This window comes from Tyto alba, unplaced genomic scaffold (assembly GCF_018691265.1).
Source record: "Tyto alba isolate M040663 unplaced genomic scaffold, T.alba_DEE_v4.0 Super-Scaffold_5, whole genome shotgun sequence".
NCBI lineage: Eukaryota > Metazoa > Chordata > Aves > Strigiformes > Tytonidae > Tyto > Tyto alba.
This window is the reverse complement of record NW_024881326.1, coordinates 7,308,238-7,326,326: the sequence shown is the minus strand read 5'-3', so window position 1 is coordinate 7,326,326 and position 18,089 is coordinate 7,308,238. Positions and strand designations below refer to the sequence as shown.

The following is an 18,089-nucleotide window of genomic DNA, read 5'->3' as shown; positions in this document are numbered from 1 at the left end:
TTGGTAATAAGCTGTTACTGGAATATTAGATGCTGTGCCACGAAGTACTTGCAGATGGCAGCAGGTGACAAGCTTTCCAGGATCAGGTCCTAGGCTGGGACCCTGTTTCTGTCAGCTGTAAACACCAGCATTTCCTCCCCGCTCAGACCCATACCATCTCCACATCTGCATCACAACTGGCACTATCCATTACAGCAATCACGCTGTTTCACTACCACAACCAGTGAAACCACACAAGGGGAGAAAGCACAGCCTCTTACAGTCTCAGTGGAAGAAACAGGGCTTATGGCTTAGGTTAATTTGTAGGAAGTTTAGTTTCTCTCTGTACTGTCCTTTGCCTTTAGTTTCTATCTGTACCGTCCTTTGCCTCATACTTAGATGAAAGAGGATATTCTCCCTGGATAGCATGACCCTTGGAGATGGGAAGTGAGCCAAACACTAAATATAGACAATTAGGGTATTTGTCGGTCGCCCCTGCTTGTAGATAAAAGCTGCTAATATGGTTATTTAAAATAATACAAACTTAACAATGATACTTTCATAACAGCCCTAGTAGGATATAAGGATCTGGTGTTAGAAATGGATTTGCTCACTTTATTTACACAGTTTCCTCTCTCTCAGCTGAAGGAAGAAAAGCCTGAAAACCAAACACTAAAAATTTACAATAATCAAACAGCAAATAAAAATATACAAATTAATTTTTAAAATCCCACGGCTTTCAACAGATCTCATGATTTGCCAACAAGATTTTTGATTTGAGGGTGACAGTACTGTTACTGTAGTGAGCAGAAGTGCCCCTCAAGAGCTGTGTGATATTTGTGATTGGTCTTCACATCTAACTCCTGCCAAAGCCAGCCACACTAAGCAGCATTTGGACAAGAAAAGACAAACCATGTTCGGATAGTGCAGGAACCGTGAAGCAGGAGTGTCCTGGGCTGAGGTTCCCTTTAGTGTTGTTGGTATCCCAACAACACATGGGCTGTGAAGCTGTTGGTTATTACTTCTTCATGGCACGGATGAGTGTCACAAAGGCACGCAAAATGCTGACGACTCCTCATTTGAAAACTGCTGAGTGGGCAGCTCGGGTGTAAGTCGGAGCTGCCTGCAGCACTGCCAGGCTGGCAGTGCTGGCAGGCAGTGCCCTGGCCCTCCCTGGGGGACGAAAGCTCTCCCTTACTTTGACAAGTGGGAAGTGCAGATGTGCAGCATGAAAACCAATACACTCGGGTGGGAAAAACAAGGGAGGTTTATTCCTGTCGTCAGGCTGGAGAGAAGCAAGGCGTGATGCTTCAGGTCAGCTCTCCCCGTCAGCAACACTGGCTTGCTCAACTCCTTATGCTCCCCAACCAGTTTATGGGCAGAAACATGCACAAGAACACAGCAGCAGAAGTTGCTTTTGTCTCTTCCTGCTATCACTGAGGAGCAACCGTATAAGCAACACCAAGACTGCCTTTTAGCAAACTAGGACACTGGGAAAGTTCACAGAAGATAAAAAAAAAAAATCCTGCACTGCCGGTGGCTTTATAGAAACATGTAATGGACAAAGCTGCCACTGTAAAGTGCTCCTGGGCAAAGAGGAGATGTGACTAAAGCATGGGGACAATAAGTGACAACTCCTGCCTGTCCTCTCTGCGGTCAGACCAGAGACACGCTAGCTGCCAACCGAGGCAGCGGTGACGCAATCCCTGCAAAGCTGGGTCATGCATGCTTTTTAGGACACGAAACTATCAAGAGATGAAACAAATAAACACGGGCTACCCAGGGCTCTTCAGAAGAAACAAGTCAAGTCAGAGCCACGCTGTCATTCATGGGCACTCCTGTGAAGAGTGCAGGACTGGCATAACGTGGCGATTGCTCAACCAGACCCTGACGTGCTGCTAATACACGATGAGCAAGAGGCTTGGAAACCCTGCTAGGACAGAAAGAACAGGACATGTTGCTCTTGCAGAGCCAGGATGAAAACAACAAAAAATATCCACTGGGAAACCCACCTCCCTTGCATGTTGTCTGACTGTGGGAAAGGCAGTTTTCCTTTCCTACAGGGTCTGCCTCACACTCTCCCTCCTGCTCTGCAGGGAGCACCCTACTTGCAAAGCAAAGGGCAAGGCAGCCCAGCCTCTGGATTAGCACAGGCAGGAATTTCTCCCAACTCCCTCTCCAGCTTGGAAAACATTCCTTAGCCTTGGTCAGCAGCACACCCTGCTAATCCGATTCCTGAGCCCTCCACAGAGGCAGCTCCATCCCTGCAAAAGCAGGCAGCAGTGCTGGGCCAGTGGGACAGGCTGCAGGGACAGCAAAATCCCCCCTTGGCCCTGTGCAACCTCATATGAGAAAGGCTGAAGGGATCTCGCTGCCAGAGCATGGGGCAACCACTGAGGAGGGGGATTGAAGTAGCTCTTCTAGGAGAGCCAAGAGGAGGCAGGAGGCAAGAATGCCCAAGGGTGCTCCGGGAGCTGGACTGTACCCCCTCAACATGCCACCTCTAGCCAGCCTCATGTAGCAAGCAGAGAAAGCAGGCTAGGAAAGATTGAGCTCAACAGCCTGCCAGGACTGCATCAGGTACCAACTTCTTTTGATCTTTCTCTACCTGCACCTTTTGCTAAATTCTCCCAAAAGACACCTCCTCCCTACCCTAAACCCTGTTACTAACACCTCCAAGTGCTACAGCCTCTACCTTCAAGCACAGGCAGGAAGATGAGAGGTTTGTGAAACAGCATCTGCAGGACATGTTTAGGGGCCACCAGAGACCCAGCGAAGACCACACAAGTCTCCTGTGCTTGCCAACAGGGGTAACCTGGGACAGCTCTGTCCCCACTGCAGAGAGACCCCCCTCCCATCCCAGCACAAGCATAGTTGCAATTGTACCGTACCAGCAGCGTTGGTCTCATCTGGTTTGTGCTATCTGCATGTTCACTGCCCACCTGCTTTCTTCTGAATGTTGATCCCACAGGATGGGCCACCAGAGACCCACCTAACCAGTGGCTGCCCAGCCCCAGCACACAACAGCCTCCTTGCAACGTGAGGAGGTAACCAGGGAGCACTGTGGTCCATATGTCTGGTCTAGTCAGCATCTTCTGTGCTCCTCAGGGCCCCAACTGCTGCTTTACAGCATGTAAAGTTTCTTGGTTTTCCTTCCTACTTGAAGAGGTGTTTGGAAACAAGGACCAGCAACACGCATGTTAATCAGCAACACTGGAGAAGTTGGTTGCTTTTCAATTACACCAGTCTTCATGCTTTTCACTATGTCGATATCTTCAATGACTTATTCTCTAGACATATCTAGAGCAGAGAGCTCTGAGCGTTCCTGTCCTCAGGAAGGACTTTCTGCTGGGCCCTCTAAGGGCTTGCACCTCCAGTGCACCACCTGCTTGATCTTCTTCTCTGTCCTTTGCTTAGAATAGAAAGTGGCCAAAAGCAATTTCTACCGAGCCCCAAGCCTCTAAGAATTTATTTTAAAAGATTTAAAATAAATGTATTGCATTTATGTTAATTGCCATATTTTGTAAGCACTGGGAATGAGTCTATGAAGCACTGACTATCCTGAAAACTCCAAACACTCAATCTCAAGCCCTTTATAAAAATCCCACTGAGTTCAATGAGACTGCATATAGTCACTCTGTGCTTCCTTGAGCATTTTCTTTTTTTTTTTTAATCTAAACAGTCTTGTTCTCCTGGACTGCCAGAAACTATCTCTAGTCCTCAAGACGTATGCAGCATGACCCTGGAGGAGTTAGGAAAACTAATAATACTCTTTACATACAAAATTTAAGTTCCTATCATTTTTTAAAAAAAGTTTTTATAATGAACTTACCATTTGCCTTTTGTTTTCTATCAAGTTTGATCCAATTATTCCAAGAAACGACCCAAAACCAAGCTGAAAAACAACACATTGTTAGCATTTATATCAGGATGATATCCAACATATTTTACATACAGACAGATCACAATTAAATCCAGAAGCAGCAAAAGAACATACTGTGGATGTGTGAGCACTCTTCCTTCAGCAAGGAATCAGTAGAGTCTCTCACTAGCAGGAACTATCGAGTGTATCCCTTATGTGACACTAAAAGCGTGTGTAGAAACCAAAAGGATGAGTTCTGAATTCCATCCCCTCCCCAGTGATGCTGAGAAATGGCTGGTGGATGAAGATATGCACTGCTGTCTTGGCACAACCCTATGAACACTCAGGAGCCTCCAGATGCAAACCTAGCAGGACCACATCACTAACATCTGCAGGACTAGGCTTCTGTAACATCACCAAGGGTGTGAGCGATCACCTAAGTTTTCAACTCAGAGAGTTTCTTGATGTGAAGTATGAAGTGAGGGAGAATTATACTCAGGAAGATGTAGCAGTTCTTCTGCCTCCTTCTTCTTGTCCCTCATTTCCAGGGCTGAGGATGCATCAACCAGGGTCTTCTACCAGAAGAGCTCACACCAGCTCAGCCGACAGAATAAGATACTCCAGCAAAAGCATCTTTTCTTGCTGCCATAACTGACAACACTGTTCTTATTTAAGCTCAGTGAAGCCAGCTAGGAATGCGATTTCCCACCTTCTTTCTCCATAGCCTTAAGCTATTTAGCTACACTGAATAAGAGTTTCTAGGACAGAGCACACCCCAGCCAGACCAGAAACAGGGAGTTCAACCAGGAACCACACATTACAGGGGGAGATGCAGATGTATTTCTGTGTCACACCAAGAAAGGTTTTTGATCAGTGTAGAGCATGTCCAACTCCACTTCTATGTGTTAGCAAAATGAGAAATGCCAGAGAAGTCCTACAGTTGGACTGGTCATATTAAGCAGGTACAAATCTAGTCAATAGACTAGCGGGGCAGTGAAGATCCAGGTGAGAATGACAAATAACTGGCCAGCTCCTCAGGAAGCAGAATAAGGCACGAGACAAGCTGCAGTGATTCAAGAATGAGTCAACTAACCTGGAATCGATATTTTAAGATCGAAAACAAAGGTTTAATAAATCCGATACTAACAAGCAGAGGCACATGCAGAGATTAGCAGATAACATGATGAAAAGTTGGGCGTAATTATTCCCCCTCTCTGCTTAAGACCAGCAACATTTTGTGCAGCACCGTGGGCAGCAAGGGCTGCTGGCTCAAACAGCAGGGATTAAAGTGGAGCAGCCGATCAGGCTGCTGCTTCCTGGCTGCCCATCTTGTACTCTGAGCTCTCAGAGACTGTTGTCCCCACATCAGGGACAAAATACCACGACAGGAAGCACAACAACGAAGCCAAGGGCTGCTTAACACTGGGGTGGCAGGCAGGCAGGGCAGAGCGCCCAGAGCACTGCTGAACTGCCCCAAACTGATCTGCCAGTGCTTCTGGGCTTATTGTTTGGCTCAACTTGGGCAAGCAACAACCTCCACCTTCTCCAAGTAACAGGAGTTTTACAGCTCACTTTCAAGCCCAAAACCTGGAAGGTCCAGGCACTAACAGCAACATTGATCCAGGCATTATTTTCAGTCTGGTGATGTTTAGCAGCAAGGAAATTGTGTGGCAACACACACCTAAGGAGAATGCTGAAGAAAAATGTTTTGTGCCCTTTGAGCTTGATCCAACATATTTAAGAGAAATGTTCGCCTGGTGTTTCAGAGCAGCCTCAAACCAAAAGGTGAAATACCTAAGATAATTCAAAAAGAATAAATCAGTGCAAGTCTGTACATCCAACAGGCGAAGACCAAATAAATCAGTGGAGTCTCATTAAGTAATGGGAATTCTCATTGCATTAATGGGAAAACCACTCATTCTTCTACAGATAGGACAAAGAGATCTTAGTAATCTGCATCAATTGTATCACTTATTTGTCGGTGGCTATGATCCCCTGGGATATCTGTCTGAAAAGAGGATAGGACACAAAATGAATGTGGTTTTCCAGAGTAAAGCCCCAGGCCAATGTGCTTTACAAGGAACCATTACAGAAGAGGTTTGCCAGTCAAAGCCTAAGAAAGGTCAGTCATTTACACAGATGCTGGAAGCTGGTATGACTTGGAGAAAACACACTGAGCATCACATCCATAATGGCGCTTGCCCTCTGCACCTGATCATTACTCTTGTCTGCTGAGCATCACTGTTACACTCTGGGCTTCCCAGGCCCAGCTCGGGCATCCAGCAGAGGTGAGGATATCTCCCACAGGGGCACAGCCGGGGTGTTCACAGATATAGTTGTGAAAGTGTCGGTGGTCATGGAGGAGGGTGAAGGCAGCCTGGCTACAGGACATGTCATTGCACCCTCTGCTTCAGCTCCTCCAGTTGTGTCAATGAGGAACTGCACTCTCTGGGAAAAAAAAAAAAAAAACAGACAAAAAAAACCCAAAAACACACCAAAATCCCCCAGGACCCCAACCAAACAAAATCTCACTGGTGTATAGAAGGTATCCAATACCTGGTTCTGTCCTTCCTCAGGAGCAGAGGCCTGGGAAGATAATCCCCTACATCAGACAGCCATTTCTTTGCATGTTTCCTCCTTGCATAAGAGGTGTTTGCCCAAGACACACAAGTTAAAAGACAAAAGAACGGTGCATTAGGCATGGCAGTGATGAGACATCTGATGTCCCATGAGATAATCCCATCCATGAATCTGGTCCACACATGGAGAAGTCACCTAGCATGTGAAGAGACTTCTGATTCTGTCTTTTCCTTACCAATGCAGGAGACTCAGGGTCTGACTAAAGGTGGTGCACTGCTAAGGGCACACAGAAACCCCCAGTGGAGATGCACCCAGGCCTAACATTCATGTGAAGTTCTGGATGACAAGACCTGCAAGGAGCTGCTTCTTTGTGACTGTGGGAGCCACCTGATCAGGGACAACTCACTAAGTACTCATACACCACAGCAAGCCCTTTTTCCACAGTAAAGGGAGAAATCCCGGCTTGTTACGAAACATCAGCTATTTTAAGCATCTGCTGAAGCATCGAGCAGCACACAGAAATGTTTTCCTGTGCAGAGAGAAAGGCAAGGTTGTCGCACATTTCCACACAGCAGATTAATGAACTGGGAGGGGGAATTTGGTGACAAACACAAACCGTCAGGGTGCCTGTGAATAAAGCAACTCAGTGCCATTTCCAAGTCCAGGAATTAATTCATTCCTTGAGTAGAGTGAGTCTTACAAAAGCGTAAGTGATGCTGACGTTCCCAGAGCATAAATAGCACGGGAGATGTCAAGGGGATGTGAACAACAGGCTCTAGCCATCTGCATCAGCCTGCGGGACCTGCTCTGAAGCATGAGGTTCAACTCAGTCTGACAGAGCGTAGGCTAAGTGCAGAGAGTTTGAAGCCAGCCTGTCACCTTTCTCAACACCTTCCTTCTATAATTCTCTTTAAAAAAGATCAGGCCTAAATGCAGAAGTTACTGGGACAAGCCAGAAAACCAGTCCTAATCCAAAGACACCCAATGTTCCACACTGACGGCTGTAAAGGGGCTTTCTTCAGTCACAGAAGAGCTTGTCCATAGAGAAGTATACACCACTGTGAGACCAGCAATGTGTGACAAATAAATCAAACTGCAATAAGGCAAGAACAAATCTCCACCTAGTTATCTGGACTGGCTTTAGGCCTCCAATTTGCAGGCTCCAAACCTAAATGCACAGCCCTCCACAGCTGTTATACCAGGAGCCTCTAGCTGGGGGGCTGCAGTTACACTCGACCTGCTAAGACACCTAATTCGGCGGCAGCTTAGTCTTTTTTGTGCTTCTTTTTAAGCATGTCTCAGATACACACAGGAACAGACCAGGACTTGCTTTCCAGCTCATGTTAGACCTCTGCTCATGCTGGGAAGGGCATGAGGTACTTGCCCCTTATGCTTCTGCAGGAGGCTACATATCTACTGGCAAGATGGCTGGACACTAGTGGTCTTCTCTAAATTAAGCCATTTGAAGCTACATGATTGTCCTTTCCCATTTTCATCTGTTAATAACAAAAAAAGAAGAAATGGATGTGCTAGCTGCTTTGATGTGCAGTGCTTCCCTGGCAAGCTGCCACAGCTATTGCTAACGTGCTTCTCATTCAGGGATTCCAAATCGTTAAACACTTCTGCAAGTGAACTTTATGACCACAAGTTCACGTGAACAGTATTTCAAGACCTGGTCTCTCAACTGTTCTTGCCACCAATGGTCCTTCTTTGCCTTACTTCAGCCTGGGGTTGATGTGATGTATGCAAACAAAGGAGTTCTAAGGTTGCTTTGACTGACATAAGACCTATTTATCTGTCTCGCCGTTAGCTCAAAAGCATGTTATTACCTCAGCTCAGAGGAAGCTGCCACTTGGATGGGATTTTTGCATGGGAATGAGCAGCAGGTGCAAAATAATAATAAAACAAATAAATCAAATGGCAATGAAGTAGCTCGAGCGTAATATTCAGGACAAGATTACCCTTTTTAACATTTGCAGCATTACAAGGGACTTGTAGGCAATAAGTTTTCTAGACCTACCTAGGAGTTCTATACTTACAATAACCCCTGGGTAATAACCTCCAACAGTCACATTTTGGGTTCTTGTTGTAGCAGCTAGGCCCACCGTTAGAATTAATACTGACACAATGAGGAGAGTCACAGTTACGTAGAGGGAATTTCTTTTTCTTCTATTGAACGACCCTAAAAACACACATACACAACAGAATTTGCTGATTCCATATGGGGACAGTCACGGTACCACAAATTTCTCCTCCCACCACCAATCACATAGTGGTGAATTTTCTTTCTTCTAACTCGAGAATATTTTTGGATTCGGCTGTCATTTTTCACCTTCACTAACATGCTTTATCAAGCGTTACTAGGGCATGTGAATTCACATTTACTTTATCATTGCTCTGACGCAGATGAAAAGAGCCTTAAGACCCATAACTTTTCAAAGCTCATTTGGATACATGGGAACCTTCCAGTCCCTCTGGCCTGGGGCAGTTGAGCTAATGAGCAATATTACCATTGGACATTTATATATTCTCTGATCTGTCTACTTACATCAAGCTAAATAACCATGCTGTATGCCACTTGTTTTGAGGAGGGAAATCTTGGCTGTAATCATATCATAAAGCATCCACAATTTTCCATGTAAATGAGACATCACCAGTAACAGCCACTTCTCCTCCTCCTGTAGTATCATCCTCTACTTTCAGCAAGGACCAGGTATTTTTAGATGCTTGAATAATGAATTTGTGCATTAGTAAAACTCATCTACATCTGCCTGATTATGTGGTTGCTTTTTTTTTTTTTTCCTTCTTTTATATATTTATAGATCTCCCAAATGAGCATAAATATAAAATAGTGATTCCATCAGCCAGGAGGAAAGCTGGCTGCAATGTTACACTGAGCAACATCTTTAGGCATGTTTGTTCAGTGTGTGCTCTGCCATCTTTATATCACAGAACAATCTTTTTTATTATATTTCATACCTTATATAGACATAACCCAGCACCTGCGAGAGTGGATGGTAGGATAATGGACTATAACGGTCCCCTACTGTGCTCCCTGCAGGCTGCTGGGGCCACCCTGGATCCCATCCCCAGAGCCTGGGGCTCTCCAATGCACCCCAGGAGCAGGCAAAGATATTTCCCACCCCAGAGGCTCCCAAGTGATGTGCATGAAACACTCTAAGACGTGCTGATAGCAGAGAAGGGCAGGGACAAGAACAATGAGCTACTTCCAGCACTGCTGAGCGTATTCCCTGAGGCCAACCATGTTGGGAACCCCGATCTGAGGTGTTCAGGGGCTCCCTGACAGCCTGTACATAGCAAGATAAAACACCTGCAGAAAGGCCGGGAGGAAAGAGTCAGCCAACCCAAGCACAACCTCCTTGTCCAAATTCTTGAGAGAGAAGCATACCAGGCCTTGCTGGGCAGCTTTCTGTTTTGAAGATGTACACTCCAAGTGCCCACAGGCCCTTCTTTAGGGTCTGTGCAGATCTGCAGCACAGCTGGAGAGATCTTTTCACCCTAACGGCTATATCGATGCAGCCATATGGACACACACCAGTAAAAATTAACCCCCTTCCTCTGCAGGGACAGTTCTCCCCAAGGAAAAGTGCAGCAGCTCCCCAGTGCTCCCCCACACCCACTCCAACCTGGGCCACCAGCCGTGCTGCTGGCGGGAGTGCTCCCTCTCCATCCCGGTCCCTGCTCTGGGCTGGCGTGGCTGCCGTGGGCACAGGGCTGGATCGTTTCACCCACACCAATCAGATGGACTTGAAATCACAGATGAGTCCTAAACTTGGGGCTGAAAAGCCCAGTGCAAGGAGATGAAGGGCAAGAGGAGTTCATAAAGTAAAGCAACAACCTTTTTGACTGACCACTGCCTCTGGAAGGGAAGCTTTCCGCTCAAACCTTCTGCTCGTGTCCCAGAGCACAGCTGTGACCGCACCACTGGGACAACACTAGGTCTAAGGACAAGGAGCCTGACAACTAGTTAGTCCTTAGCTGGAATGAATAACTAGACAGTTACTAATTTCAAACAAAATGAAATTAAATAACTGCTAGAGAGCCCTAAGATCCGGGCTGGATCTTTCCACAGTGATCCATAGTTTCTCATGCCGTTTTTTACAGGATGGAGATAAAGTATCCAGCTGTTTGCTGCAGATTGCATTTGAAGTAATCTTTTTATTCTCCTAAATCTGCCAAATAAATTACTAATACAAAATATAGACTTCTAAAGCATGCAAAATTCATCAAGATAGGCCATTCTGTATGTATTGCCTCCCAAATACTATAGCTTGTGTCAAGCTCCAGTTCCAATGTAATCATTTAAATGCAAGTGTTATATAAACACCTTAAAATTCCAAAGCACTGGGACCAGAGGTTTAGCTGAACAAAACTTTGGAAACTGGGGAAAAAAATTGCTACTTCTTGCATAGATTAGCTCTGAAAGGAGAGAAAGGATGAACCTGTCTTGCTTACACACATGATAGATTACCAAAATTTGATTACTGCTACAGTTTGGCTGGCAGATGACAGAAGTAAAACCAGCCATATGTTCCTTACACAGCTTAAACTCTTTACAGTCAGGCTGTGTGGGTGTGCAGATGTTTGTGCCACACAACACCACCCTGCAGAGCACATCTGGGTCGTGGGTACACAAGCACAGCATTTACACACACAAACGGTATTCCTGCATTTCCAGAGGTGCTTCAGAAAGTTCCAATCAAAAAACCTGCAAAAAGTGCTCTTTTCCTCAAAACCAGAGTATTTTGTAATAGCGTTTCTGCAGGAAAACACTCTAAAAAGAAGCAGCTTGAAACAATGTTTATGGATTCTGAACTTGTTTCAGAACCACCATGTTTTCCACTCATATTTCTACATTGTTTCCCAGCCCAAACTGCCACACCCCAAAATGCAATATAGAAGTGTAACAAAAGGTTTCCAATTGGAAAACTTCTGAACGCTTTTCAACAGTCATCATAAGATTAAAAAAACAAAACAAAGAAACCCACAAAAACAGCAACAACCTAAAAACCCCAAACCAAACCCACCAAAACAAACAAATAACCAAAATGCTTTTATTCCAATTCCTAACAAAACCAACCACAATCCTTTACCTCGATATTGGAGAAAGATGTGAAATTTAAGAGATAATGTGATTACCTCCACTTCAGCTCTGTACTGGGACACTAATTTATTTTTTTTTCTTTCTCTGAAAACACGTTTTGTTATATGCATATTAAGAAAGTGGTTTTTTAGTTCTGTAAGGATGCCTTCCGCTGCCTCGGCATACATGGACTCAGTATCTCCACTAAGAGCTGCTGAAGGGCTGCCCTGACAAAATCCTCTCTCAACGTGAAATTTTGCTGAAAGGATTCCCCTCTAGATCATCTTCCACTTTGCTGCTGAGCTTGGTACAGCTTTACACACAGAAGTGGAGCTATGACAGTTTGCTATCTCTGCTTTTAAGAGACAGTAACAGCCTTTTCTCTGTTATTTATCCAAATTAGATACATCCAAACTTGCAATGCTTACCTCAACATGAGTATACAAGGTGGCTTGAAACACTGTGCTTAACTCTGTGAGTAAGATGTAAAGAAAATAACGCTATCTATAGTCTGGCTATTGCTTTTGCTAAAATGGCACTCAAAATGTGGACAGGCTTCAGAAAGATTTTTATTTTAAGCCTCAGAAGCATCCTCTTATAGCTGGCACATGTCAGCACACTCTAAAAACAAGGTGTTAGAGGGTTTTGCAACATTACTTTAAAAGTTTGCAATAATACTTATCTTTGTACTGCCCCTGATTTACTTTTTTTTTTTTTTTTTTCTGATTATCAGAAGAAAATAGACAAGATGGCACAGAAACAGCACTGACTTCTCCATCTTGTTCTTTGGAGGGGAGAAAGCCACAAGCGGAGAATAAGCGCAAAACAGTCCCAGCTTTAACTTTTACCCCAGGAGAACCGGGGGCAGGGGGCACCGAGCCGACCCCTTCCCTGCTAAACAAGCGTTAGTGGGCGAGCTGCCACCCAACCCACACGCGACCGAAGGGCCCCGCTGGCTGGCCCACGGCAGGGGGGTCTGCAGGCGTCTGGGTGGCTCCTCTCCGGCTTGGCTGGGTGCAAGGGTGGGGAAAGGGCCACCAGCAGCCGGTGCGAGGGACCCTCTGCCCTCCCTCAGCGGGGAGCGAGGGGCCCGTGCCCAAAGGATGCTGCGCGACCGGGGGCGTGGGGGGAAGCGGGTGCTGCGTGGGGCTGGCGGCTGCCTCCGCCCGGGGCAGCGAGCCGCCCCCCACGGGGGGCTCTGCAGCAGCCCCGTGGGCTGCGGGGCGGGAGGGGACGGACCGTCCCTTCGCGGCTGAGACCGCGCCTGAGCGGGGTCTGGGGGGAGGCGGCGGGCGAGGCCCCGGCCGCGGCCGGGAGTGTGTGTGTGTGTGTGGGGGGGTCCGGTGCGGCTGAGGCGGCGGCCGCGGGAGCCCACCGCCCAAAATGGCCGCGCGCCCCCGCGCACCGCGGCACATTCCCCCCCCGGGCCGGCGGGGCCTCACCCCCCCCCGCCCCCCCACACACACACACTTACCCACGGAGTCGGGCAAAGCGACGCCGCCCGGGCGCTGCTGAGTCAGGGACTGCCGCATGCTGCCGCCGCTCCCCGCCGCAGCCCCCGCCGGGCCACGGCGGCGGACAGAGCCCCGGCAGCGGCTCCGCCGCGCCTGCGCGCCGGGGCGGGAGCGGCGGGGCCGGGACGCGCCCCCCCCCCCCCCCCGCCCTTCTCCGCACCGCCCGCTGCCCCCGCCCGGGGCCCGCGGCGGAGCCTCCGGCGGGAAGGGCTCCGCTTACGGGCCGCAATCGCTGCCTGCCCCCGCGGAGGCCTGGGGCCGCCCCGCGCCGCGGGTACCGCTCCGCTGGAAGCAGCGGAGCGATCGCGCCCTGAAGGGTTTCTTTTTCGGGGGAGGACAAAGGTCCTGCCCCAGCTCCAGGAGGTTCCCGGCGTTGGACACCCCCGCAGCCCGGCCGGAGGGGCTCAGCTCCTCCCTGGTGTTGGGTCTCCCCTGCCCTCTCCCCATCTTCCCCCAGCTGCTCCCGCCCTGCCACCAGCTCCGCTGCTCCGGGCCTTCACCAAACACCTCCCTGGCCCCTCTCTGTCTCCCACCGTCCTCCCCATCTCCCCCCTCCCCGCAGCGCTGAGCCCCAGAGCGGTGCTGGTGGCACTCCCAGGCAGCCACCCCGCTGCGGCCACCGGCCTGGTTTTTGACTTCTCAGTGCTCTGAGATCTCTGCTCCAGTGGCGATGCCTGTTGCTGCCTGTGCCCCGTCCCGCAGAAGCAGCCCTCCAAGGAGACCCCACAAGCTCCCCACATCCCTGGACAAGGAGCTGGAACAGGCCCTCTACCTCTGTTTTCCATATTATCATGTCTGTAAAATGGGGATAAAAGCATCTTCCCAGCAGGCTTCATAATTGCTTGTAAATCACTTTAATGCCCTGGGCTGAGAGGTGCTAAGTGCAAATCATGTAATTATTTCAGGCCAAAGCATATTTCATCAAGTTAAAAGAAACTAATCCAATCTTTGCTTCAAAAAACCCCACACTTTTATTGGATAAGAGCCCAATTACCAGCTTCTCCTGGGAGAAAAGAGAAAGTGTATACTGACAGTGGTCTAAGAGGCAAGTTACAAATGCCCAGATCAATTAATGGCAAAAAATGCATCACCTTCAGAGAAATCAGCGGCTATTTACCTTGGATGAACTAGAGGAGCCCTGTGCTCACTGTTTGTGCCCTGCTGGGCAGTGGGGCCGACACTGGCCCCTCCTGCTCAGTCCTCCCCACTCTGTGCCAGTGATGGAGGGGATGGGTCTCGGCTGCCTCCTCCGCTCCGTTCCAGGACCAGGCTGGGTGGCAGCACAACCGCTGCAACTGGGCGCATGTGCCCCTGGGGAGCTGCTGGTGGCCCAGACTGTGCTAAATCCCTGTGCTCCATCCCAGCTCCAGAGCTCCGGGCCACCCACTCTCCAGCCCTGAGGCCCCAGCCCGGCCAGGGAGAGCCAGGTCTGGGCATGGCTACCTGCACCTCCCGCCCGCGGGCAGGCACCGGGACCGAGCCAGCCCTGCCTGCGTACCCGGCCAGCTCGGCGCAGACCGAGGCAGATGCCAGACCTCTTTCTTTCCCGCTGAGCCCATTTATTAGCACAGCCAGTGAGCGGCTTTCAGCCATGCTCAGGAGATGAAAGGGAGAAATGGTGTTTTGCTTGCTTAGACAGCGTGATGCAGCCCTGCTGGAGCCCTGGACCAATGTCCCCATTCCTCCGGGCAAAACAGCCTTTCCCCGCTGTTGAACAGAGCTTGGCTCTCCCACGAAGGGAAGGGTTGCTGGCCCCATTGGAAATGTGCCAAGGGAATGAACTGGTGGATGGTGCTGAGCTCCTGCTGGGACAGATGGTGTAAGACAAGCCCCACTGTTCCCCCAGAGCTGCGTGGGGCACAGACAGGGACAGGCAGCCCTCGCATGCTGCCATCACACCCCCAGAGCCATTCCAGCCACTGCTGCACGTGTGGTGGCAGGCAGCTTTGGTGAGGCTGGTCCGACACCAGCTCTCTGTCCCCCCGCTGCACCCCAGCGCTCCCACCATGTCGGCCCCTCTCAGCAGCAGGACACCAAGATGTACCTGCTGTGCCCCTAATGCACCATCTTGTGCCCATAATTCACTAATGGGAGAAAATCTGATACTCCCCAGCCCCGGTCTGCGGGGTGTCACAGCAAGGTGTCCCTCTGGACTTCGTCTCGGTGGTGGTGGCCGGCTCTTACAGCTGGGTCAGGGAAGCTGACGCTGCACGCTCCTCGCTGCTGTCTCAATTTGAAGGGATAAATATAGATCTGCCCCTCGAGCTACCCCTTCACTGCAAAAGAGGTTTTGCAAGCATTAACCATGGCCCTGCCATGACTGACAAGCACATATTGACAGATACATGTGGCCATCGAAAGCCCTAGCAATTTGCTAATGTTTATTAACAGCTACACGATCTTCCTGCGGCAGACAGCCCGGCTTCCCCATGTAGGGCGCTGGCTGGCATTGATGGGGACTGGGGCGCGGGGCAGGATGTTGCAAGGGTGCTGCAAAGGGCACCAGGGGGCTTGGGACGGGATCCTGTTGCATTGAGCTCACCCCTCTTAGGAAAGCAAGTTATTTTTTGATCCATTCCCAAACTCTGAAGTCCTGCAAGGTAGGGAGGGAAAGCAGAGTGGTTCCCCGCAGACAGGCAAAGGTCTTGGCGCAGCCACACTCACTCAGCCTTTTTCGGGGGGTGCTGCAGGGATGGGTAGCTGTGCTGAGGAGGGGGCTGTGCCTGCAGGTCCCTGAGATCTGGCGTGATGTGACACTTATTATGGGGCTGGTGCTGCTGGGCTCAGCCCCGGGCTCCTGCAATGATAATGCTCATGTTTCTCTGTGTTTCCCACCCAGGGATGGAGGGGAACGCCAGCGCCGGGGGCACGGAGAGCCACCACAGGAGCTCCCACTGGAAGGCGGTGAGTCTTTTGGGGACTGCTGGCCACCCTCCGAGAGGCAAGGCAGGGGCTGTTGCCAAGGACCTGCTTTGTAAAGACCGGCTGATAAATATAGCTACTTTGCTCTAGGAAATGCTGCTTCGTCCCTTAGGCAAAGCTTAAGCATTTGGTACTGAGAGGTGAGGGGGCAGTGGGGGGGTCTGGCTGGTGGTCCTGAGAAGCGAGTGGGGCTAGGAGGGATGGGGACACCTGGGCACGGGCCAGCCTCTGCATGCCTGGCTTTCAGCAGGAGGAACATGCTGTTGAGAGCAGACCTGGTCTGGGATAAGGATGGGGGAAAGCCCCTGATCGCCCTCAGGGTACCCATGACCATCAGGACATCATGATCCCACCAGGGATGAACCCCAGCTTTGCTTCACCACCCAGAGTCACCCTAGCTGCTGCGGCAGGCAGCAGCCTGGGGCTGCCCAGTGTCCCGACAGGTCCCACCGTGACTGTGACCCCTCCCTGCCCCAGCACACTCCTACCCTGGCTCTTGTGGCTCCTCCTGCCCCTTGTCCAGGTGCAAGGGACTATTTCGAGACCATCTCTGGTCCTGAGATACAAAGATAAAACACCTGGGAGGTGTTGCAATCCAGACCTAACCTAGCTCCCTAGCTCAAGGACCTCTGCCAGGGACCTGGCAGTGGGGCCATTCCTTCCCATCCAGCTGCCCCACACAGACCTCCCTGCCTGTGGGGAGAGCCCGGGCCCCCCTCAGCCTTCCCACACTGCCACGGAGCCCCCATGGCCTCTCCCAGATGGCAGAATGGGACCCTTCACTGAGTGCTGGATACACAGTATGGAGCCATGAGAGCTGGAAATTTTTCCCTCCTTTAAAAAGCCTTCTGAAGGGCAGGGCTGTGGGTTTCCCTGAGTGAGAGCCCAGGGGGGGCCATCCCCCTGTACCCCCACAGCTCTAAGCATTGGTAGCAGCTTCTGGGCGAAGGCTCTGCATGGAGCCCATGTGCTGCCTTCACTGCCTCCCAGCCGCAGCTGGTGTGAAATCCAAAGGGCTTTTCCCAAAGCAGCTCTAAGCGTCGGTGCAGAGTCCCTTCAAGCAGTCCCTGCTACTCTGGCAGTCTGAGAAAATGTTTCCAGAACAGCTGCTTGCAAGTCTTCTGTTTAATGGGAAGGAGAGAGAGAGGAAGGAGAACTCCTTCTCCTCCTCCTCTTCTTCCATCACTTGCTCCTGTGTGGGTGCCCTGACAGCCAGCAGCCCCCACACCTCCTCTCCCATGTCCCCATTGGCGACTCAGTCTGGAGTTGCTGCTTCCCCGCTCCAAAATCCTCTGGTTTTATCAGCCCTGCCTGGTACAGGGCTGTGGCCATGCAGGAGCTGGCTCAGGAAGGGTTTCAGCCCAGGGTCCGGGACCTGGGCCAAACACTGCCTTCACTATATGGGCAGCCACAGGCATTTTGCCGGCAGCAGCGCTCTGATGAAGGCGTGCTCACAAAACAGTCCCACCGGGGCTTTAACTGGGTCCAATCAGGGCTATCAGTAGGATGGTGATGGTTTACAGCCCCCCTGGGTCTGGCCCAGGCTCTCAAAGGCATGAATTTGGGCTTTGGAGTGGATACTCTCCCCCCTTTCTCACTGTTTTCCAGTATTTGTGTGTCTGAGCAGAGTTTAATCCCCCCTGATTTGAAGGTGTTTCCAAGCCAGACTTTTTGCCAAGCTATCAGCTGCTTCCTGGCTCCTCCAGGGTGACCTGTGGGGTGTAAATATTTCTTTCTTGTTGGCCCTGGCTCCAACAGGTGCCCATGGCCGGCAGGTTTCCATGGCCCTCAGCGCAGACACAGGACAATCATGCCGGTGATGCAACATTTGCAGCAGACACGGTGGCCGTGGGGGGACGTGGCCGGGGTGGGCAAGCATGGCCCTGACCCAGCCAGGAGTGGCTGAGTCCTGAAGCAGAGTTTGTATTAAAACACGGGGTGGCAATGAACCCATCCAAATCCCAGCATCACCCCTTCTCCCCAGTGGTACCTGGCTCAGCCCTGCACCAAGCTCAAAGCAAGGTCTGCACCCTCTCCCACCTCGCTGCCTGCTTTTGGAGACATTAGACCATGCCCGGGTCCAAGGAGAGTTAAGGAAGGCTACCATGTCTTTTCTCAAGCAACTCTG

General features: G+C 50.3%; 1 protein-coding gene across 3 annotated transcripts in view; it reads right to left on the bottom strand.

Moving 5' to 3' along the window:
* Positions 1-13,160, bottom strand: part of TMEM255A (transmembrane protein 255A) — a 32,299-nt gene extending 19,139 nt beyond the window's left edge. For 2 of the 3 annotated variants that reach the window (XM_042807424.1, XM_042807426.1), the window contains exons 1-3: positions 13,000-13,159; positions 8,461-8,603; positions 3,812-3,874 (exon numbers count right to left, since the gene is read on the bottom strand). In XM_042807424.1, coding sequence (XP_042663358.1) covers positions 3,812-3,874; positions 8,461-8,603; positions 13,000-13,057 — 264 coding nt within the window. In that variant the 5' untranslated portion in view covers positions 13,058-13,159. Of the gene's footprint in view, positions 1-3,811; positions 3,875-8,460; positions 8,604-12,999 lie in introns of all 3 variants that reach the window. The other variant, XM_042807425.1, reaches the window with a different exon arrangement.
* Positions 13,161-18,089: the final 4,929 nt, after the last annotated feature.